The sequence below is a fragment of the Selaginella moellendorffii genome, unplaced genomic scaffold, assembly GCF_000143415.4.
Source record: "Selaginella moellendorffii unplaced genomic scaffold, v1.0 SELMOscaffold_48, whole genome shotgun sequence".
Taxonomy (NCBI): Eukaryota; Viridiplantae; Streptophyta; class Lycopodiopsida; order Selaginellales; family Selaginellaceae; genus Selaginella; species Selaginella moellendorffii.
In genome coordinates, this window is record NW_003314309.1 from 558559 (window position 1) to 576941 (window position 18383).

General features: G+C 44.2%; 4 protein-coding genes across 5 annotated transcripts; 1 reads left to right on the top strand and 3 right to left on the bottom strand.

The window, feature by feature from the left end:
- Nucleotides 1-3424: 3424 nt before the first annotated feature.
- On the bottom strand, nucleotides 3425-6163 carry LOC9647246 (protein NLRC3). 2 transcript variants are annotated; one of them, XM_024686271.1, is made up of 17 exons: nucleotides 5883-6163; nucleotides 5624-5794; nucleotides 5509-5567; nucleotides 5319-5456; nucleotides 5193-5267; nucleotides 5052-5135; nucleotides 4942-5003; nucleotides 4817-4886; nucleotides 4686-4761; nucleotides 4502-4632; nucleotides 4396-4455; nucleotides 4265-4339; nucleotides 4113-4217; nucleotides 3971-4066; nucleotides 3839-3919; nucleotides 3683-3784; nucleotides 3425-3627 (listed from the first exon to the last, which is right to left on the bottom strand). In XM_024686271.1, exons 1-17 carry the CDS (start codon nucleotides 6148-6150, stop codon nucleotides 3556-3558), a joined length of 1725 nt encoding a protein of 574 aa, XP_024542039.1. In that variant the 5' UTR covers nucleotides 6151-6163; the 3' UTR covers nucleotides 3425-3555. The 2 variants fall into 2 exon arrangements, with proteins under 2 accessions (XP_024542039.1, XP_024542040.1); XM_024686272.1 differs by having other exon boundaries at nucleotides 5624-5813; nucleotides 5883-5970.
- A 396-nt stretch (nucleotides 6164-6559) lies between these two features.
- Nucleotides 6560-8464, top strand: LOC9647563 (26S proteasome non-ATPase regulatory subunit 4 homolog). The gene is made up of 10 exons (XM_002981251.2): nucleotides 6560-6645; nucleotides 6695-6811; nucleotides 6874-6979; nucleotides 7053-7167; nucleotides 7224-7433; nucleotides 7493-7817; nucleotides 7873-8002; nucleotides 8056-8147; nucleotides 8201-8269; nucleotides 8319-8464. Exons 1-10 carry the CDS (start codon nucleotides 6634-6636, stop codon nucleotides 8358-8360), a joined length of 1218 nt encoding a protein of 405 aa, XP_002981297.1. The 5' UTR covers nucleotides 6560-6633; the 3' UTR covers nucleotides 8361-8464.
- An 83-nt stretch (nucleotides 8465-8547) lies between these two features.
- LOC9647247 (heat shock protein 90-2) lies at nucleotides 8548-11099 on the bottom strand. Its single transcript, XM_002981360.2, has 4 exons — nucleotides 10878-11099; nucleotides 10661-10802; nucleotides 10317-10597; nucleotides 8548-10251 (listed from the first exon to the last, which is right to left on the bottom strand). The coding sequence occupies exons 1-4, from the start codon at nucleotides 11004-11006 to the stop codon at nucleotides 8689-8691; spliced, it is 2115 nt and encodes a 704-aa protein (XP_002981406.1). The 5' UTR covers nucleotides 11007-11099; the 3' UTR covers nucleotides 8548-8688.
- Nucleotides 11100-11140: 41 nt separating this feature from the next.
- On the bottom strand, nucleotides 11141-13531 carry LOC9647564 (protein NRT1/ PTR FAMILY 8.1). Its single transcript, XM_002981361.2, has 3 exons — nucleotides 13416-13531; nucleotides 11219-12587; nucleotides 11141-11171 (listed from the first exon to the last, which is right to left on the bottom strand). Exons 1-3 carry the CDS (start codon nucleotides 13510-13512, stop codon nucleotides 11141-11143), a joined length of 1497 nt encoding a protein of 498 aa, XP_002981407.2. The 5' UTR covers nucleotides 13513-13531.
- Between the last annotated feature and the right edge of the window lie 4852 nt (nucleotides 13532-18383).

An 18383-nucleotide genomic window follows, 5' to 3' on the forward strand; every position in this document is an offset into this window, starting at 1 on the left:
TCGGAGATATGCCAAATGAGTGAATCTAGACACTTTCCATAAATAGCATTTAAGACTGAAATAAGACTAACACAAAGAGCATGATAACGAGGGTGTTTGGTAGACACAGTAAGCTATCATCTAGTGATATTGAGGGACCAAACTCAATATTGTGAGGGTTCTTGACACTAATAAATACAAACCAATGACACAAGTTTCTCAAACTAAGTCGATTATGTTCAACAAAAAACATATAGAGTTTCTACCTTATGTTTATCCAATTTAAGTGCATATTCATTGATCAGTTTCTCAACTAGCTCAAGTGGGAATTGATAACTGGTTCAGCAATATTGACCTCTTGCCGTCGTGGTAATAAAGAAAAAATATCCAAAAGGACTAGTTAATAAGTAACTTTTGATACCCAAAGTTACATTTGTGACAAACACTATCCCTTAGAGATATATAAGAAACTTTTGGGCATCATCCAAAAAATGATTTGTGGCAATCACTATAAAATGATTGAAACAATGGTTCACATCATCCCTAAAATTCCTATAAAGGAAATCTAGTTAGATACAAGGATTAACAATAAAAGCAAGAAGAATTACATCATACATTATGAACATTAATATCATCTGAGTTTGATTGTTCAATTGCAATAATATAACATCGAGCAATTACATCAATTACTGGAAGAGGAAGAGAAGGCTATTATAACTGTGCGATGAAAATGAACAAAAAGAAGAGGAAAAACATAATAGTAGTACTTATTAATCCAATTGATCAAATAGAAATTTATAATTATAAATATGTTTATAATTTATAAACACAAGATTAATCTTAACCATTAGATGGTAGAATAAAAAAGAATATGCTAGAAAGTGTTTAGGAAAGTTTATAAATTAACATGTTTATAAATTATAAATACAAGATATAATAACCATTAGATGGTAGAATATCCTAGAATATCCAAGTATATTTTAGGTATATTTACTACTTAAGCAAACCAAAAAGCAAACACTTCAGACCTCACATTTCTTTCTTGGTTCTCAATAAAATTACCTATTGCACCTTCTTAAGAACCCTTGCATGATGTTAACTAGATCCACGAGCAGCACATCACCCTCCTCGAGCAGCACATCACCTTCCTCGCATGGGTCCTGGAAACTGAAGCCCTGCCTACTGCACAAAACATACACCTTCTTCCTTCCTTCTACGTACTTGGCAGGTGAATTTGCAGCTCTAGCCCACTTGGCCGCTTCGTCCCGACTCACGCGGCCTTCCTGTCCCTTGAGCTGGAACCAGAACTCGTACACCTTCCCGTCCACACCAATCAAGAACACTCTCCCATCCGTGGATGCCGTCCCCTTTTTGCACTTAAACACCAAACCAGCGCCTGTGGGTTTTGCCTCAGTTGGGTGCACATGGAGTTTCCTGTCCGCTCCAATCATTTCTTGATCACCTGGGCTATAAAACCTTTTCAGCTGCGGATCATAAAACTGATACTTCTCTTCAACCACTCCGTCACCCCGAGCCGCAACCACAACTCTGGTGTCAACCAGCTTCTTGTTCCCAACGGCCCCCGGAAAGATCTGACCAAGAGAAAGCGTTCGGCCTTCCAACACCCAGAGCCTGGCATGCAGCATGTCCAAAAAGCCATCCTCCAGCACGCCACCTACTGCTGGCTGGGGCCTGAGAGCTACTACCCTCTCTGGGATCCCCAACCTCAGTCCAAGCGCATGAATAAGTAACATCGGGCTCTTATAGACAACTCCACCGCCTTCCACCTCTTCAGAATACACATAACCGCTGAAACACGCTTCTTCCTCCCTCGTCATCTGCCCAACAGGTGGCCTTGGCATCACCACCCCAGTGAGGCAAAGCCGAATCATTCGTTTCACGTTGTCGAGGTTTTCCCGCATGACTCGATCAACAGATGGCTGCAGCTGCAGAATCACGGAAGTTCGTAAGTGCGCAATGAAATCCCTTGCTGGAAGTTCCAGACCCTGGGCCTGTAACCATGCAGTGTAAATGTATTGAATCAGCCTCGGGACACAGCCGCAGTCTTCTAGGAGTATTTCCAGCTGCGTCCGAAATTCGTGAAAACGATTATCCTTGGTAGACATACTTAGTACCTCCAGCGCCGATTTCAAATCCAATGGAGGTACTGTGACGTTCACCCCGTACTTTCCGCCTACAGGAAGAACTGTTCCTGCTAGAAGAGTGATAAAGCCAATGTTGCAGTCCTTGGCGATGGAGTTTCCAGCTGAGGAAGTCATGACTGTCACTAACCAGGAAAACATGCCTTTCAGGAAGGCTTCACCATCACAGCCAGCTTCCCTCACTTCCCTTCCCAGTTGCTGTGACTCGTCCACCAAAAGGTACAAGGCAACCATCTGATTCTCCGCTACCGCAAGCCCTTTCCTCACATGAGCTGAAACCTTCTGCACAGACACGCAGTCATCTCCCGCAAGGATCTCATTCTGCAGCGCAGACGGTAAGGCACCCCAAGGCTTGCCATACAGTATCTGCGAAACTACAGCCACCCGCAGAAAATCCCGGCCAGAATGGTAACCACCTCTCTCCTTACAGATTGCCACAAAAGCCGGATGCAGAAAATGAGGTGATGAATGGCCAACAGCCGAGCCATTGAAGGTGATGTACACCGCTGCCGTAGCTCCAACACGATGAAGCTCCTGCAAAGCTGATGCCCTGCCTTTAAGCGCCTCTCCAACACGCTCCTTGGTCTCTAAAAGGAATCGAGTCTTCCCCACTCCAGCAAGGCCCTCCAGAGTGATGAAGAGCGCCTGCTCTCTGCTAATCCCACTAGATGCGAAAGTGGTGAAGTTCCTGTCAATCGTCTCTGCGAGCTTCTGCACGAGGCCGTCTCGACCTCTGAACGGAAGCGCGAAGTCGCAAACCACATCCGAGAAGGGCACCAAATTCGGGGGAATCTCTGTAGCCGCCTTACCACGCCTGAATGATTCCACCAGCAACCGGACGATTCCTGCGCGTCCCGGTAGAACACTCGCCAGATCCTCTTTTGTCGCCACTTCGAAAACCTGCGCCGTCAAGAAGCCGTGGCTGGCCAAATGCTCGTAGTCAGCATCCCGAAAAGGACTCAGATCCAGCTTCCTTTCGCGAAGCAGAGCCTTCACCCGCTCCACCTCCTCCTCCTCTCTCCTCCTCTTGGCCATGAATGGAACCCTAGAGAAGCCCTAATGTTGAATCGTCGGATGAAAGCAATCCTAGCCGTGGGTACCGTTTTTAGGTGATCACATGAAGTTCGGGCTTGATTCTAATCCATAATTTTCTGCACGGTCTGGTGATCAATGCACATATGAATCCACCTCCTCCTCCTCCTCTCTCCTCCTCTTCAGATCCGTGGGTAACACCAACCTTTTCAGTGAAGCCGTTTAGATAATCTAAGTGGGGATTTTCTCCATTTACCGGTGATCAATGCACTCTTTGGTTTGAGACTATGTATAATGTACAGTACAGAATCTGATTTATATGCTTAGTTTAGATCCCATTACTACATAATCAAAGCACGCTATACTTCTGGGAATCAACCGGTCAAAAAAAGATGTTGATCTCCTTTCCATCTTGTACTTCGCAAACGTGCTCTTTGGCTTCAGTCAGTGCCACCTGCATAGCGTAGCAAATGAGAGACTGCTCAGAACACACACACACACACCCTGACCTTTCCATATTTCGTAAAGAAATTGTTCATGAGGTTTAGCGTCGTGACTGCCGCGTCCACGTTGTTCTTGAGCGCCTGCGCTAGAGCGAAGGCTCCGTTATCCTGCACAAGAGAGGTTACAATCGAGCTATGGATGAAAAGAGTGTGGCTTATTACTCGTATTTCGTTAAAGCCTAGGTCCAGCGACGTCAGAGTTTCGTTCACAACTTTTAGACTGCGAGCCAGGATCGCCGCACCCTGCTTCGAGACCACAATTGAGAAGCAGTGCAACCAAAACAAAAGCTCAACCTCATCGCCCAATCCGTTTGCACGCAGGTCGAGAGTTGACATTGTTGAGTTGTATTGTAAACACTCAGCGAAGGCCGCCGCTCCCTTGACTCCAATCTGATACAGAGTTTAAGTTAAGATGACATAGAGCAAGCCTCCCCACCTGACACCACCCAAGGCGGAGTGTTTGGACGTTGCCATTATGTTTGAGAGTCTCCGCTAAGATTTTTGCGCCGTCTCCGCCAATCGGATTGTAGCTCATCTCTAGCTGCTCAAGGAGTTAAGCCCAAGATCCAAGAGCTAAACAAACCTTACTGATGTGATGGTGCTGTTGTCTTTCAAGGCATTGGCTATATGAGTGGCACCTGCAGCCGTGATATTGTTTCCTCCCTGACAAGCATACATGTCGTCGATAAGAAACCACGCCGAACTGCTTTTGAACTTACAATATCGATGGTAGAGATTGTCTTGTTCCGCTTTAATGCTTCTGCGATTTTCTCGGCACCCTGTCACTGTGTTACCAGATTGCAAGAGAGTATTCCGAAAGCTTACTTCGTCACCAATGTCATTCATGTACAAGTTCAGCCACTGTATACTTTTGCTTTTTTTCATATATTCTGCCACGTAGTAAACCCCTTTAGGACCAATGCTGTTGTTTCCAATATCAAGACTCGAGAGTTTTGCTGAGAAAAACACCATCGATAAAAGAGCCCCACGAAGGAAAAAATCTTAATACCTTTGCTTGAAGCCAAACCCTCCATTAAAGTACGAATACCCTCGTTGCCCATGCCATTCCCATGCAAGTGAATCTCCTACATAAGCTCCCTGCTTCAATACACGGGGGAAACAATGAACGGAATAAGTCACCCTCAAAATTTTATTTTGTTCCAATCCCTTCGCTAGAGCTAAAGCTCCAAGTGCGCCACCGTAGTTGCCACTGAAACATGAAACAGTTATCCCGATGTAAAGAAAAGCAAGAGAAAATAAGTTACTTCAGATGCACGCCTCTGATGGTTTTATTTACAATCAAAGCCTCAGCAATAGCAGCAAAACCCTGAAGATAAGAAATTAAAGTGAAAGAAACACCAAACTGGAAACCTACTGGATAATCAATCGTATTGTTGTTCAGCTCTAGCACAACCAGAGTCTGGTTACTTTTAAGCGCATTCGCCAAGAGCTTTGCACCCTGCAATTAAAATAAAATATGAGAAAAAAGGAATGAAACGAAGGAAAAGAACTAGACCTCGTCACTGATGTTGCAGCTATTTAATTGCAGCTTTTCTAGAGTCCCATTCGTCTCCAATATGCCAGCAAAATCCTAAAAACCAATGAGATCTATTAGAAAAACAAAAAGAAAGTCGCAAAGTACCCCTGCTCCATCGTCACCAATAGGATTTCCAGACATGTTCAGCGTTTTCAAGTGGCTATTGGCGCGCAAGTACTTTCTCATTTCCGACGAGCCTACTGCTGTGATGTTGTTGGCGGAAAAATCAGCGTATTCCAGCGACTATGAAGATAAAGATCAGTTCAAAACTGCTTGAAGCAAAGCTCATTCTCACTTTGTTGTATCCAAGGCTCGAAGACAAGATTTTGATCCCCTCATCGCCAAACTTACGACCTGCAAACAAAAAGCTTGAACAAAACTCTCCAAGGAAAAAAGAAAAAGAAGCTCACCACTCATGTCAGCCTCGGGAAATGTTTGCAGCTCTTTGGAAAACTCACGGATCCGAGACATGCTCTCTTGTATGTATTTCTGCGTAGCCTCCGGAGAAGAAGGCTCCAAATTCGTGATCTCCTCGGAAGGCCGCGAGGACATCCCACCACCAGACGAGAATTTTCGCACAGCTGCCCATCAAACATAGCCCTGTGATTTAGAACACCAATTCAAAGCAGCTCAGCTCTAAACTGGAGAAGAAAAGGAAGAAGAACGCACCAAAATATGCCGCTACCAGCAGCAACAGCGCTCCTCCAGTGCCGATTGCTACCTCGGAAGAGAGAAAATCCACAGGCAAGGAGAACTGCTTTGGCTGTTGCTGCTGCTTGAGACTCGGATTTCGGACAGCTCGCCTGGATCGCGCAGCGCAGCAGGTCACAGCGCCACGCATTCGATGCCTTGCCAGCGATGTGGAAGAGCTGTAGCCCGGTTGAATCCATGGCGCAGGGAAAATGTGGATTCTAGCACCGCAGGCCACCGGCGCCATCAGCCAAATCTCGATAAACCCTAAGCCCCAAGAGAAAAGATTTTTAGGGTTCTTGAGCTTGAGAAATGCCGCCCTTAAAATTCCCAGAGCCACACTATGTCCGCCTCAAATTCACGCAGAGGTACGCCTATCTTCGCGTGGAGCGAGGAATCCTCAATCGCCCCTTGATCTCGATCGATAGCCGCTGCATCAGGGACGAATTTCCAGATGGATTGAGCGTCGAGAGCAGCGAGAAGCTGGCTGGGATCCTTGCTGCCAAGATCAAAGCCTTCCGGCCCAAAATCCCCAAGCTCCACCTGGACGTGCTCTACGAGTTCACCAAGAAGGACGAGCGATTCCACCAGAACATAATCGCTGTGGCGGATGTGCTCCAGAAAAATGGCCTGCGCATTGCCGGCTATGGCTGAAATAAAAGTCGTATAGAACCCTAAAATATGTGTTAGAACCCTAAAATCGGGGAGAGGGGGCGGTATCCTGGGCGCAATGGTTCTCGAGGTAAGCTCCTCGCGATCTTTCACGCCAGGCCTATCTTCTCTTGTGCCAGGCGACGATGATCTGCATAGACAATTCCGAGTGGATGCGAAATGGGGACTACTATCCGACGAGTAGATTCCAGTCCCAAGCTGATGCTGTCAATCTTATCTGTGGCTCCAAAACGCAGGTTTGTGCGCTCTAGTAGCTGAGCTAGATCACTGACGATCAATTTGGAGCTCTTCTTGACAGTCTCATCCAGAGAATACTGTGGGGATTTTAACGACTGGGGGCAAAGGAGTGCGCGTGCTCGTCACGCCAACGACGGACTTGGGCAAGATCCTTTCGTGTATGCACGGTGAGGAGGAGCTGTTCAAGTAAAGTTTTGCTTTGTCCTTACACTTTTTTCGTTCTCGTTTATCCTCGTCCAGGTGTTGAGCTTGGGGGCGAGTCGAAAATCACTTCCGCAGTCCAGATCGCACAGCTTGCGCTGAAACACAGGCAGAACAAGAACCAACGTCAAAGAATAGTGCTCTTCGTTGGAAGGTAGCTCACCTATGAACTCATGTTGTGGTAAATTTTCGTCTTTTTGTTTCTTGTAGCCCTGTGGCAGCCGAGAAGAAAATGCTCGAGACTATAGGCAAGAAGCTGAAGAAGAACAATGTAGCTTTGGACATCGTCGAGTTTGGCCAGGAGGACGATACCAAGAGCGAGAAGCTAGAAGCACTGCTAACGTCTGTAAACAGCAACGACAACAGCCACATTGTCCATGTCCCGCCATCCTCAGAAGTTCTCACCGATGCGCTTCTCAGGTTTGTTGCTCAGCGTTTCTTTCTTCAGAATCGAAGCACTGATTGATTCACTGGAACAGCTCGCCGATATTTGAGGGCGATGGAGAGGGTGGCAGTGGCTTTGCAGCAGCCGCAGCCGCGGGAGTAGCAGCGGCCGCGGCCGCTGCTGCCGGTGGAGCTGGTGGCTTCGAATTTGGTGTCGATCCAAACCTGGATCCGGAGCTGGCCTTAGCTCTTCGTGTCTCGATGGAGGAGGAGCGCGCAAGGCAAGAAGCAGCGGCCAAGCGAGCTGCCGACGAGCAAGCTCCTGATGGTGCACCAAAAGGAGAGACCTCTGGCGCTGTTGCTCCTCCGAGTGACGCTCCCGCTGCAGTTTCGACTGAGAAGGGGCCGGACGTTGTGATGGTAAACACTTTCTTGTTCTTACCTTTTTCATGGCTGAATTTTCATTGTTTCTTAGGACGATGAGTCTGCCTTACTGGCTCAAGCCTTGGCAATGTCGATGAATGACGCGGTGGGAACATCTGGTACCAGCGCCGAGGACACGAATATGACTGAAGCTGTGGGAGAAGATCAGGACCTCGCATTCGGTACGGTCTTTGTTCTTTCTTCGTTTCTCTTTGACGAACTTCGGCGTGTGCAGCACTCGAGATGTCCATGCAAGGCGAAGGCAGCGAAGGTGACATGAACAAAGTGTTGGGCGATCCGAGCTTCATGAACTCTATTCTGGCCTCGGTAAAGCATATGCTTACTGCATGCTCATCTCACAATTTTGGTATTGATAACAGCTCCCTGGAGTTGATCCGAACGATCCGTCAGTGCGAGACGTTTTAGCTGCACTACAAGCGGAGGAAGAGGTAGAAAAACTCCCTCTTATGCTAGTTCTCATTTAGAATTATCTGGCAGGAAGTACCCAAGCAGCAGAACGACTCCTCCGAAAAGCATTGATTAATTGGAAATGGTGATCTCCATTTGTTACTCAAAGCTAGAATCAAGCTAGAACCTTTCTTGTCAAATTCTCGCTTGGATACAAGGATGGGTTTTTCCTCTTAGATGAAGATCATATTAGCTTATGAACACTGGAAATGTCTTCTTAGATCAAAGCAGCTCTTTTAAGTATCTTAGATTTACACTCTTTTGCAGCTTAGTACAACACTCTTTTTAATTGAAGTATCTTCTTAGATCAGTACTCTTTTTCATGAAAGTATCTTCTTAGATCATAGTATCTTAGCACAACACTCTTGAAACTAATCCCAAAAATCGTGAAAAATCGTGTCTAGTCGACCTCCTCCATCTTGCTTCCCTCGGCGTCCGCGCCCTCCTCCAGCGGCGGCATGTCCACATCCGCGTCCGCTCCAGCACCAACATCGTCGTCAATGCTCAGCCCCAGCTTGAGCATCCGGTGGATCCTCGACCCGAAAGTGTTTGGATCGTCCAGGCTGAATCCCGACGTGAGCAGCGCAGTCTCGAACAGCAGCAGCACCAGATCCTTCACCGCCTTGTCGTTCTTGTCCGCGTCCGCCCGCTTCCTCAGCTCCTCCATGATCGAGTTATCCGGGTTGATCTCCATCGTCTTCTTCGAGCTCATGTAACTCGACATGGAGCTGTCCCGGAGCGCCTGAGCTTTCATGATCCTCTCCATGTTGGCGGTCCATCCATACTCGCCGGTAACCAGGCAGCACGGCGAGTCCACGATCCTGTCCGAGACCACCACCTTCTCGACCTTCTCGCCCAGGATGTCCTTGATCACCTTGCACAGCCCCTCGAACGCCGCCTTCTTCTCCTCGAACTTCTTCTTCTCGTCGTCCGTGTCCTCGAGCTTGAGCCCCTCCTTGGTGGCCGAGACCAGCTTCTTGCCGTCGTACTCCTTGAGCTGCCCGACCGCGTACTCGTCGATCGCGTCCACCATGTAGAGGACCTCGTATCCCTTGCGCTTGAGCCTCTCCAGGAACGGGGAGTTCTCGACCGCCTTCTTGCTCTCGCCCGTGATGTAGAAGATGTCCTTCTGGCCCTCCTTCATCCGCGTCACGTAGTCCTTGAGGCTCGTCATCTCGTCGCCGCTCTTGGTCGAGTGGTAGCGGAGCAAGTCAGCCAGCTTCTGCCGGTTCTGGCTGTCCTCGTGGATCCCCAGCTTGATGTTCTTGGAGAAGGACTCGTAGAACTTGTTGTAGTCCTCCTTGTTCTCCGCGATCTCGGCGAACATCTCCAGGCATTTCTTCACCAGGTTCTTCCGGATCACCTTGAGGATCTTGTTCTGCTGGAGCATCTCGCGGGAGATGTTGAGCGGCAGGTCGTTCGAGTCCACCACTCCCTTGACGAAGGCAAGGTACTCGGGGATGATCTCCTCACAGTTGTCCATGATGAACACCCGGCGCACGTAGAGCTTGATGTTGTTAAGCTTCTTCCTCGTGTCGAAGAGGTCAAAGGGAGCCCGCTTAGGAACGAACAGGATGGCCCGGAACTCGAGCTGCCCCTCCACGGCAAAGTGCTTCACTGCCAGATGGTCTTCCCAGTCGTTTGTCAAGCTCTTGTAGAAGGCACCATACTCTTCCTTGGTGATCTCATCGGGCTTCCTCATCCAGATCGGCTTCTGGGTGTTGACAAGGCTCCACTCGTGAGACACCTCCTTCACGGTCTTCTTCTTCTTCTTCTCCTTCTCCTTGTCTTCGTCAACCTCCTCGATCTTTCCTTCCTCATCGTCCTTCTTCTCTTCCTCCTCCTCGTCATCCGAGATCTCCTTCTCGGTCGTCTTCTCAACCCAGACGGAGATGGGATAGCTGATGAACTCGGAGTGCTTCTTGATCAGATCCTTGAGCCTCCTCTCCTCGAGGTATTCAAGCTGGCGCAGTATGAAAAAGTTTAGTCACAGGGATAGTCTCAAACAGCAAAAACACAAAAACACACCTGATCCTCCTTGAGATAGAGAACAATCTTCGTTCCACGTCCCAGCCTCTCGCCAGTGGTGTCCCGGGTCACGGTGAACGAACCACCGGCTTCAGACTCCCAAATGTACTGTTCGTCATCGTTGTGCTTGGTCGTCACCACGACCTTCTCGGCCACCAAGTAAGCCGAGTAGAAACCAACACCAAACTGACCGATCATGGACACATCGGCGCCAGCGGCCAAGGCTTCCATGAACTCCTTGGTGCCAGACCTGGCAATTGTGCCGAGGTTGTTCACGAGATCTAGAGAGAATGAGCATACAAGTAAGAACTCCGGCTAGGAAGAACTGGAAGCTAGAAACTTACCGGATTTCGTCATTCCAATACCGCTGTCGATGATGGTCAGGGTCTTGCTGGCCTTGTCGGGGATGATGTGGATGAAGAGCTCCGGCTGGCTCTCAAGCTTACTCTTGTCAGTGAGGCCTTCGAAGCGGATCTTGTCGAGAGCCTGGAGTCACAGCAGCGCAGCATGAGAAGAAGAAAGAGTTTGACAAGAACTGGAAGAACGAGGCGAAATACTCACATCCGAGGCATTGCTGATGAGCTCCCGCAAGAAAATCTCCTTGTTGCTGTAGAAAGTGTTGATGATGAGACTGAGAAGCTGGTTGATCTCAGCCTGGAACGCGAAGCGCTCGACGTCGCCTTCCGCCATAGCTAGCTCTCTCTCGCGCAAAATCTCACAAACGATCAAAGCAACCCTACCAAGAGAAGCCGCTCCTTGAATTTAAGCTGCTTAGGCCAAGGACAGCCGTCCGATCGTCCATCAAACGGCCATTCCAGGTCCTTCTAGAGCCTTCTCTTTGAGAGACCTAAAACGCTGGTGTATATTCTTAGAATCTCCACGCCCTAGGAGTATATACTTACTCTTTAAACTTGTACGAGGCCAAGAAGATGACCCAGTTTGCAATGCCCAGCGCGACGAGCAGCCAAAAGAAGTAATCCAAATGCCCATTGTTGAGATCTCGCGGGATCCATCCTTGCTCTCCAGTGATGCCCGACGTGATGCTCACGAGAAATCCGGAAAGAAAACTCCCCACCGACGATGAGAAGAACGCCATGGCCGCGGCCACAGTTCTCAAGTTCTCGGGAGCTTGATCATAGAGAAACTCGATCAATCCCACGCAGTAGAAAACTTTCGAGCAGCCAACAAGCACGAACTGGGGGATTTGCCACAAAACGTTGGTCTGAACTCGCTCCCTGTGGAAACCCGCGAGCCGACTTGCTTCCAGCACCGCCGCACACGCCATAGCCGCGGTCATCATGACAAGCCCGGCTCCCATCCTCTGGAACAACGTAAAACCTCGCGAGTTCCCCGTCGCTCGACGCATCACCGGGACCAAGACTCGATCGTAGACGACCATCCACACCAAAACGCTGATCGGATCGAACGAGTTGAGCGATGCCGGCGGGACGCGAAAGCCGCCAACTATTGTGCCCATGAGCGCGGCCTGCTCAACAAAGAGCGAGAAAGTTTGCGTTTTCATTGTCTCGTACACCACCGATCCGAGCCACACCACCAAAATCCCCGCCAAGTTGGAATGATCACCCTTGTGAGATCCACGCTGCAGGAGCCTGGCGAATGGGTTTCCTGTCAAGCTGGGAGCATATCGATAGAACTTGGCGCCGCTGGAAAATACCATGATCCCGAAAAGAATCACCCCCGTGCAAACGAAAAGAGCACTGCTAAAACCCAGCCGATCTCCGATATACACCACTCCCACCACTGCCAGGAGAAGACCCAGGGACGTGCTAAAGTTACTCCAATTGAAATACGAGCTCTTCCACGCTGCCTCCACCGGATCTTTCCCATCAAATTGGTCGGCCCCAAATGCCAGTAGCGACGCTGCAAATCCTTTCCCCAGAGCAATCACGTAGAGCGCCACGAAGAACAGCCAAGTTGCGGGAACTTTGTTCTCGACGAGCAGGACCGAGAGCGAGAGCAAAGCCAATCCAAAGAAATAGATCAGAGAACCACCCAGAGTTGTTTTGAATCGTCCCAGGTGAGAGTCGGAGACGTAAGCGACGAGCAGCGGGGACAAGTCGTGGACGCCATTCCATATGCTAACCTGGATCGCCGCCCCCGCGTTGGAGAGGCCGAGCTTGGAGACCATGAAGAGGACCAAGTTGTAGGAGACACCATAGAGCGAGAGCGAGCCGCAGACAATGAGAACGAGCGCAGTGGAGGGGCGAGATCCCCCTGTTTTAGAAGCCACGGCTGGAGATCCATAGTAATGTTAGAGGTAGAGATGATGTGGCAGTAGTTATGCCCACGTGGCAGTAGCTTTATGTATATGTACACAATCATATACAGTGATATATATATACAGTTCTTCCTCCTCGTGTGCGCGTCTCTCCGCTGCTAACATGGTATCGGAGCCTTGGGCTCCTTGATCCTGAGAATGGCGCTTGCTGGCCAGGAGGCCAGTGATGAGGAGGAGGATGAGCCTCCCAATTGCAATCCCTCTTGCAATGTTTGGGACGCTTGAGGCGTTGCACCAAGGCACCAGGCTGTGTAGAGGTGCTGAGCAACAAGCAGCAGCAAGTAGAGAACAAAGCCAGTGGGAGATTGAGAGATTTCACCAACCCTATCAAGAATTGGGTCAAGATTCAAGAACATTGCATAGCAATTCTTTGCAGGAATTTCCAGCAATTGGGAAGGATGCTCATGGAGATTCAAGTGCCTAGTCGCAGAGAAGTGGGAGCCTGGCAGTTTAGGTCCAAGACCACATGCTAGAGGCAAGATTGAAGCCATAGCAAGAAGCAAAGAGTGTGCAAGCAAGTCCAAGACCAAGAACCAAGTTTTGGGTAGTTGATTGATGAGTTTTCATATGCTTTTCTCATCAGCTTTCCATGCTCATCATCTCAGAGTCGTGGACGCCATTCCATATGCTAACCTGGATCGCCGCCCCCGCGTTGGAGAGGCCGAGCTTGGAGACCATGAAGAGGACCAAGTTGTAGGAGACACCATAGAGCGAGAGCGAGCCGCAGACAATGAGAACGAGCGCAGTGGAGGGGCGAGATCCCCCTGTTTTAGAAGCCACGGCTGGAGATCCATAGTAATCCAAGCTCCCGTCCTGGACGAATTTCTCCCCCTGAGCATGCAAGATTAAAGGATCTCTGCGAGATCTTTCTTCATCTTCGTCTCCATGGCAAGCCATGAGACTTGGAAGATCTGGGCTATTCTAATAGTGGCGAAAACCATTCCAGTTCTTTTAGTGGTAGTTAAAAGGCTTTTGTCATGTGCATTGACTTCTTTAAAGTATTTTCTACTTTACCCTTAAAATACACTTGTTTTTTGAAAAATTTATATCTTTGATATAATCCTCTAAAAGAATGCTTATAATTGTAATTTAATTTACCTCACTTTCGAGCAAGTGGCTCTTTTCTTTCAATCATTTGTTCATGACATGTGTTATTACATGATGATAGTATGATTTTAAATTACACCTCGCTAGCTATTGAATTTGACCTAACAATGCACTTAAATCATGCTTTTGTGATCTGTTAGTGAAGGCTTAGTTGCAAAGCTTGAGAGGTGGTGAACTTACAAACTTAGGAAATCTCTTTGAGGTGGATGATTAGCAATGGAACTCAACATTATCATGTTAGAGTAAATCACCTAAAACCACAGATAGAATTAATTTGTTGTATAAATTTATGCCATTTTTAAGATCGATATCTCATTTCCATTCTCTCTTTTCACATAGTTATAAAGCATTAATGTCTTATCTACTTCATCATTTGTATGATTTATAGTCAAATTTTTGTTTTCCATTTCTTTGTCAAAAATTCTCCCTGTGATCAGGAATCCATTCATAAAGTTTAAAGCAACAGATCACATTGATGGTATTGCCAACATTTTAAATTGGAAAATGAAAGTTCTCGCATAACTTATGAAAAAATGGATTTATGGATTACATTGGTTTTCACAATACTCATATTATAAAGGGAGAAAAGGCAAAAGCTAAAACATAAGATTTTGATAGTAAGGGTGAGATGGATATTGTAAATTTTGATATTAGGAATATAAAGTTCAAGGCATTATGGAATCTATGTTTCTGATTCTATTATTGCAAAGCTAGAATATAGATTTATAAAAGACCTATGGGAGTTATTTGAGAAAAAATACCAGTAACTTACCACAACTTGGGTATCAGTATACTCAATTAAAGTTCTTTATCTAAAGCTCAAAGATAGAGAAATATTTTGTTTACTTCACATATATTTGGCCAATTTTTTAAAATCTGATCAAGATGTTTGTGAGGAGCAGAAGATCCTATACTTTAACCATTTTTTTCTAGAGAAGTATGACAATCTAATAGTCATAGTTGAGATTGTGCAACACTGAGAGTTATAGAAGAAAAGATTAAGTTGCATTTGTAATCATAATCAATCAAAACACCTACTTGCCAAAGCATTTGAAGTATTCTTAGAGGTGTTAGTGTAGCTGCCATAATTGCATACAAAACTAAAGCTTGAGGGAAGTACTCAATTTCCTTGTGATGCTAATAATTCTTCAAGTGATTTTAAAAAGGAGGTATCATGTATGATCACTGCAAAAAATGAGGCCATTAAAGCAAAACTCTAAAAAAGGACCTTGCCAAGAACAGAATGCCTTTTGTGAATGCGTTGATTAGAGATTATAAAATGATATTTACTTTATCTATTTCATAATTGTTTTTTATTCTTTGAGTGTCAATTCATGAGTAAATTGATCAATAAGGAGTGGTTTCAAAAAATAAGGGTAACTGATTGAATTTTTGTGGTTTTCAATAGTTAAAAGATAAAGGCATATAGTAATTTCTTTTAGAAATAATTTTATATTAATTATAAAAAATGCCTTATATACCTCTGATATGATTAAGAGTTTATTATCTATTCTTTTATTGACAAACTTTCAACAAAACTTGCTGCTATATACTCCACGAGTTTACTAGTGAAGTGATACTTATTAGATATAGAAACTATAATCTTTATAAAATATAACTTTCTATTGTATAATAAGATTTTAAAGTTTACTTCTAAGGATTTTAGAATCAATAATCTTCAAAAAAAATTTGTCAAAATAATTTTGGAGTTGGCACAATCAAATATAGATGGACTTTTGCAATCTAAACATTAAGTGGTAAACTTTATATGTTTAATTCATTAATGATTTTATTTATTATACTTCAATATTGTTTTGGAGAGTTAAACATTTTAGAGATGGAGAGCTATGACTGAAGTATTCACCAAGGAAAAGCTACTCATTCTTAAGAATAATTTTGTGATGAATATTTATTACATGAATTTTTTGAATAATATGCTAACACATGGATAAAGTATAACTTATTATACACAAGAATAAAATGCTTTACTTGGGTAGTGAAATAATACAATAGTGGAAGAAACAAAAATCATATTAATAACAACAATATCATTAAATTCCCATTTAATAACATTTGAACATTTTAAAAAGAATATTTAATCAAATATTCCTCTAGTTGCAATACTTAAATATGTGAGTGCTTGGGATATAAGAATAGATATATTAATTAAGGTTTAAAATATATAAGAATGGATGGACTAGATTCAGTCCTAAATTGGCGATCCATATACTATATTACTATAATTAGTGTATTATCTAGGTAGGGTAATACATGTATATACATATTTATAAACCTTACACTATAATTCCTTCCAGAAGATGAAAAGGTGATGATAATAAATCAAATGGAACATCTGAAACTTTTGCTAGGTGATTATAAATTATTATAAGAATCTAAAGTTCATATAAAACCATCAACAATATTGCTGACAACCATAATTAAAACAAAATCCAAAGCCATAGCACAAACATCAATCATTCATAGAATCTCAATGAACTAATTGTAACTTCATATATATCTGCCAAATGTTAAAACCAACTATGAAGCCATAATTTTGAACTGAAGCAAGGGACTTTGAGAGCTATAATAGTTTATAAAGCACATTGCAATAAACATAACATCCCATCTTTAGATTTATTTGTTGATAATCCTTTAAAACCATCATTAACTCAGACTTACGATTATAAACAAAACTTATATTTGCATCTTCCCTTCGGTTAACATTTGAGATCTGTATTAATTTAAACTCATAATTGTTATCTTTGTTTAGCACCACACATGAGAGGTTAGACTCACTCCATTTGTCTTCCACATCCTCCTTAACCTTTTCTCGAAGGAAAAGAAACCTTTAAACCACTAACTCCATTCAAAATTTATTGTGTTTATCCTCATTTTGCCATTTATATTTCACTCCATTATTACATCTGTTTAATCTCATTATATTGGGGTTAGATGTTTCATTTAGACTTGCTGTATTCATCCTCACTCCACAATCTATGTCATTTGTCTCTGCTCCACAATCATATTTGCTTGTCCTTATTCCATTATCAAAGCCAGACTCCATCCATCCCCTTTACCCCCTCCTCCAAAGAAAAAAAAGTTTAAAGTGTCAGGGTAAAAAGAAGGAAGCGAGAAAAAAGGAGAAAAATATATTGTGGAAGAAAAAAAGTGGATAAAGAAGCATTAAAATAGAAAATTTCAGCAATTATCAAAGTATAAATGGGGAGAAAAAAGAAAATATATTTAAAGTCTAGAGAATAAAAAATCTACTATGATAAAATACTTTAGCTAGCACGAGATAAGGAAAAATTTCACACCACTTAACTTCCTCAACACACAATTCAACATTTGAGATAGGAAAATCAATAAATAATTCCACACTCTCAAAGGAACATATAAACTCCTCAATAGCAAATAATAAAATAAAGACTCTCATTAGCATTCAGGGATATACACTTAACTTGAAACTTTAACCAAAGTGACTCAACCTTTGGAACAAAGGAATACTTAACACTATAATTGATCAAAGACTCCACAATAAAATAAAAGTAAGATTCTAAGCTTCACATATATACTCAATATTCAAATTCGTATAAGAAGGATAGAAAACACTGGACTCAATACTAGATTGAAAATGAACATTATAAGAGTTAGAAATGATTAATGTGCCAGGAGAAGGAAATATTCTAGATGAGAAAGGAACACTAAAAACATGAGAAGATAGCTTAGGTCGAGAAATAATAAAAGGCTAAGAAAAAGTAAAATGTAAAGAGAAAGGATTAGATGGCAAATTAAAAGATTGATGCAAAATCTCCAATTCATCTCTAAAATAATTTCCATAATAATCAAATTCCTCATCACAATCTAGAATTTATTCAAACTTGTAAACATTGTTGTGAGATATAAATCTCTAAGCCCCAAAGTGGAGCCAAAAAGGTGCCCCATAATAATAGTCGAAGTGGAAGTCCAACAAACATAAAACTCCTTTGATAATGAGAAGAATGACTCCTCCTTAGAGCTTGTAGGGAGGCAGCCATACATGTTTGGACTAAACGCTCTAACTTGGAAAGTCGAACGTGAAAATGGATCTTCAAACAAAGTGCTCAAGGAATAATCATGAAGCAATCAATGAATAAGTTTCTAAAAAGGAACATAAGAAGGACTAATACATGGCAAGTGTTGTGACACATGGAAGTGTCAATAATGAGTCTGAAAAAGAGTCCAAGAAGGAGTCTGAAATGGAGATTAAAGAGTTTAAAAAAGAGTCTAAGATGAAGCCAAAATGCTCAAAATGAACTCGAAATGGAGTTTGAGGTGACGTTTGAGATGGACCTGAGGTGAAGTCTAAAATGGACCGAAATAGAACCCAAAATAGAGTCTAAGATGGACCCAAGATGGACTTGAAATGGACTTAAGATGGATCTGAGATGGAGTCTGAAATGGACCCATGATGAAAGTTGAAATGGAGTTTGAGATGAACTTGAGATGGGCTGAGATGAAATCCAAAATAAATTCGAAGACTAAGATCAAAACTGAGATCAAATTTGAATCCAAATCTGAATCCGAATACTATAGGGTGAAAGCCCAAAGCAATTATCCTCCGGAGGGGAAAGGGGGGCAAGCAAGGAGCAAACGAAAGGGGCTACAACAGGTTTAAAAGT

What these genes read in the sequence shown, in the direction of transcription:
- LOC9647246 (XM_024686271.1), bottom strand. Translation starts at nt 6,150, where the DNA reads ATGGCGCCGGTGGCCTGCGGTGCTAGAATCCACATTTTCCCTGCGCCA. An exon ending in TCCCGAGGCTGACATGAGTG is followed by an intron (nt 5,568 to 5,623) that starts GTGAGCTTCTTT and finishes TTTTGTTTGCAG; the next exon opens with GTCGTAAGTTTGGCGATGAG. An exon ending in TCCGCCTTGGGTGGTGTCAG is followed by an intron (nt 4,067 to 4,112) that starts GTGGGGAGGCTT and finishes ACTCTGTATCAG; the next exon opens with ATTGGAGTCAAGGGAGCGGC.
- LOC9647563 (XM_002981251.2), top strand. An exon ending in GATCCTTTCGTGTATGCACG is followed by an intron (nt 6,980 to 7,052) that starts GTGAGGAGGAGC and finishes ATCCTCGTCCAG; the next exon opens with GTGTTGAGCTTGGGGGCGAG. An exon ending in TGAACTCTATTCTGGCCTCG is followed by an intron (nt 8,148 to 8,200) that starts GTAAAGCATATG and finishes TATTGATAACAG; the next exon opens with CTCCCTGGAGTTGATCCGAA.
- LOC9647247 (XM_002981360.2), bottom strand. Translation starts at nt 11,006, where the DNA reads ATGGCGGAAGGCGACGTCGAGCGCTTCGCGTTCCAGGCTGAGATCAAC. An exon ending in TCATCAGCAATGCCTCGGAT is followed by an intron (nt 10,803 to 10,877) that starts GTGAGTATTTCG and finishes CTGTGACTCCAG; the next exon opens with GCTCTCGACAAGATCCGCTT. An exon ending in TATTGGAATGACGAAATCCG is followed by an intron (nt 10,598 to 10,660) that starts GTAAGTTTCTAG and finishes CATTCTCTCTAG; the next exon opens with ATCTCGTGAACAACCTCGGC.
- LOC9647564 (XM_002981361.2), bottom strand. Translation starts at nt 13,512, where the DNA reads ATGGCTTGCCATGGAGACGAAGATGAAGAAAGATCTCGCAGAGATCCT. An exon ending in CGTCCAGGACGGGAGCTTGG is followed by an intron (nt 12,588 to 13,415) that starts ATTACTATGGAT and finishes TCTACCTCTAAC; the next exon opens with ATTACTATGGATCTCCAGCC. An exon ending in GCCTCGTACAAGTTTAAAGA is followed by an intron (nt 11,172 to 11,218) that starts GTAAGTATATAC and finishes AATATACACCAG; the next exon opens with CGTTTTAGGTCTCTCAAAGA.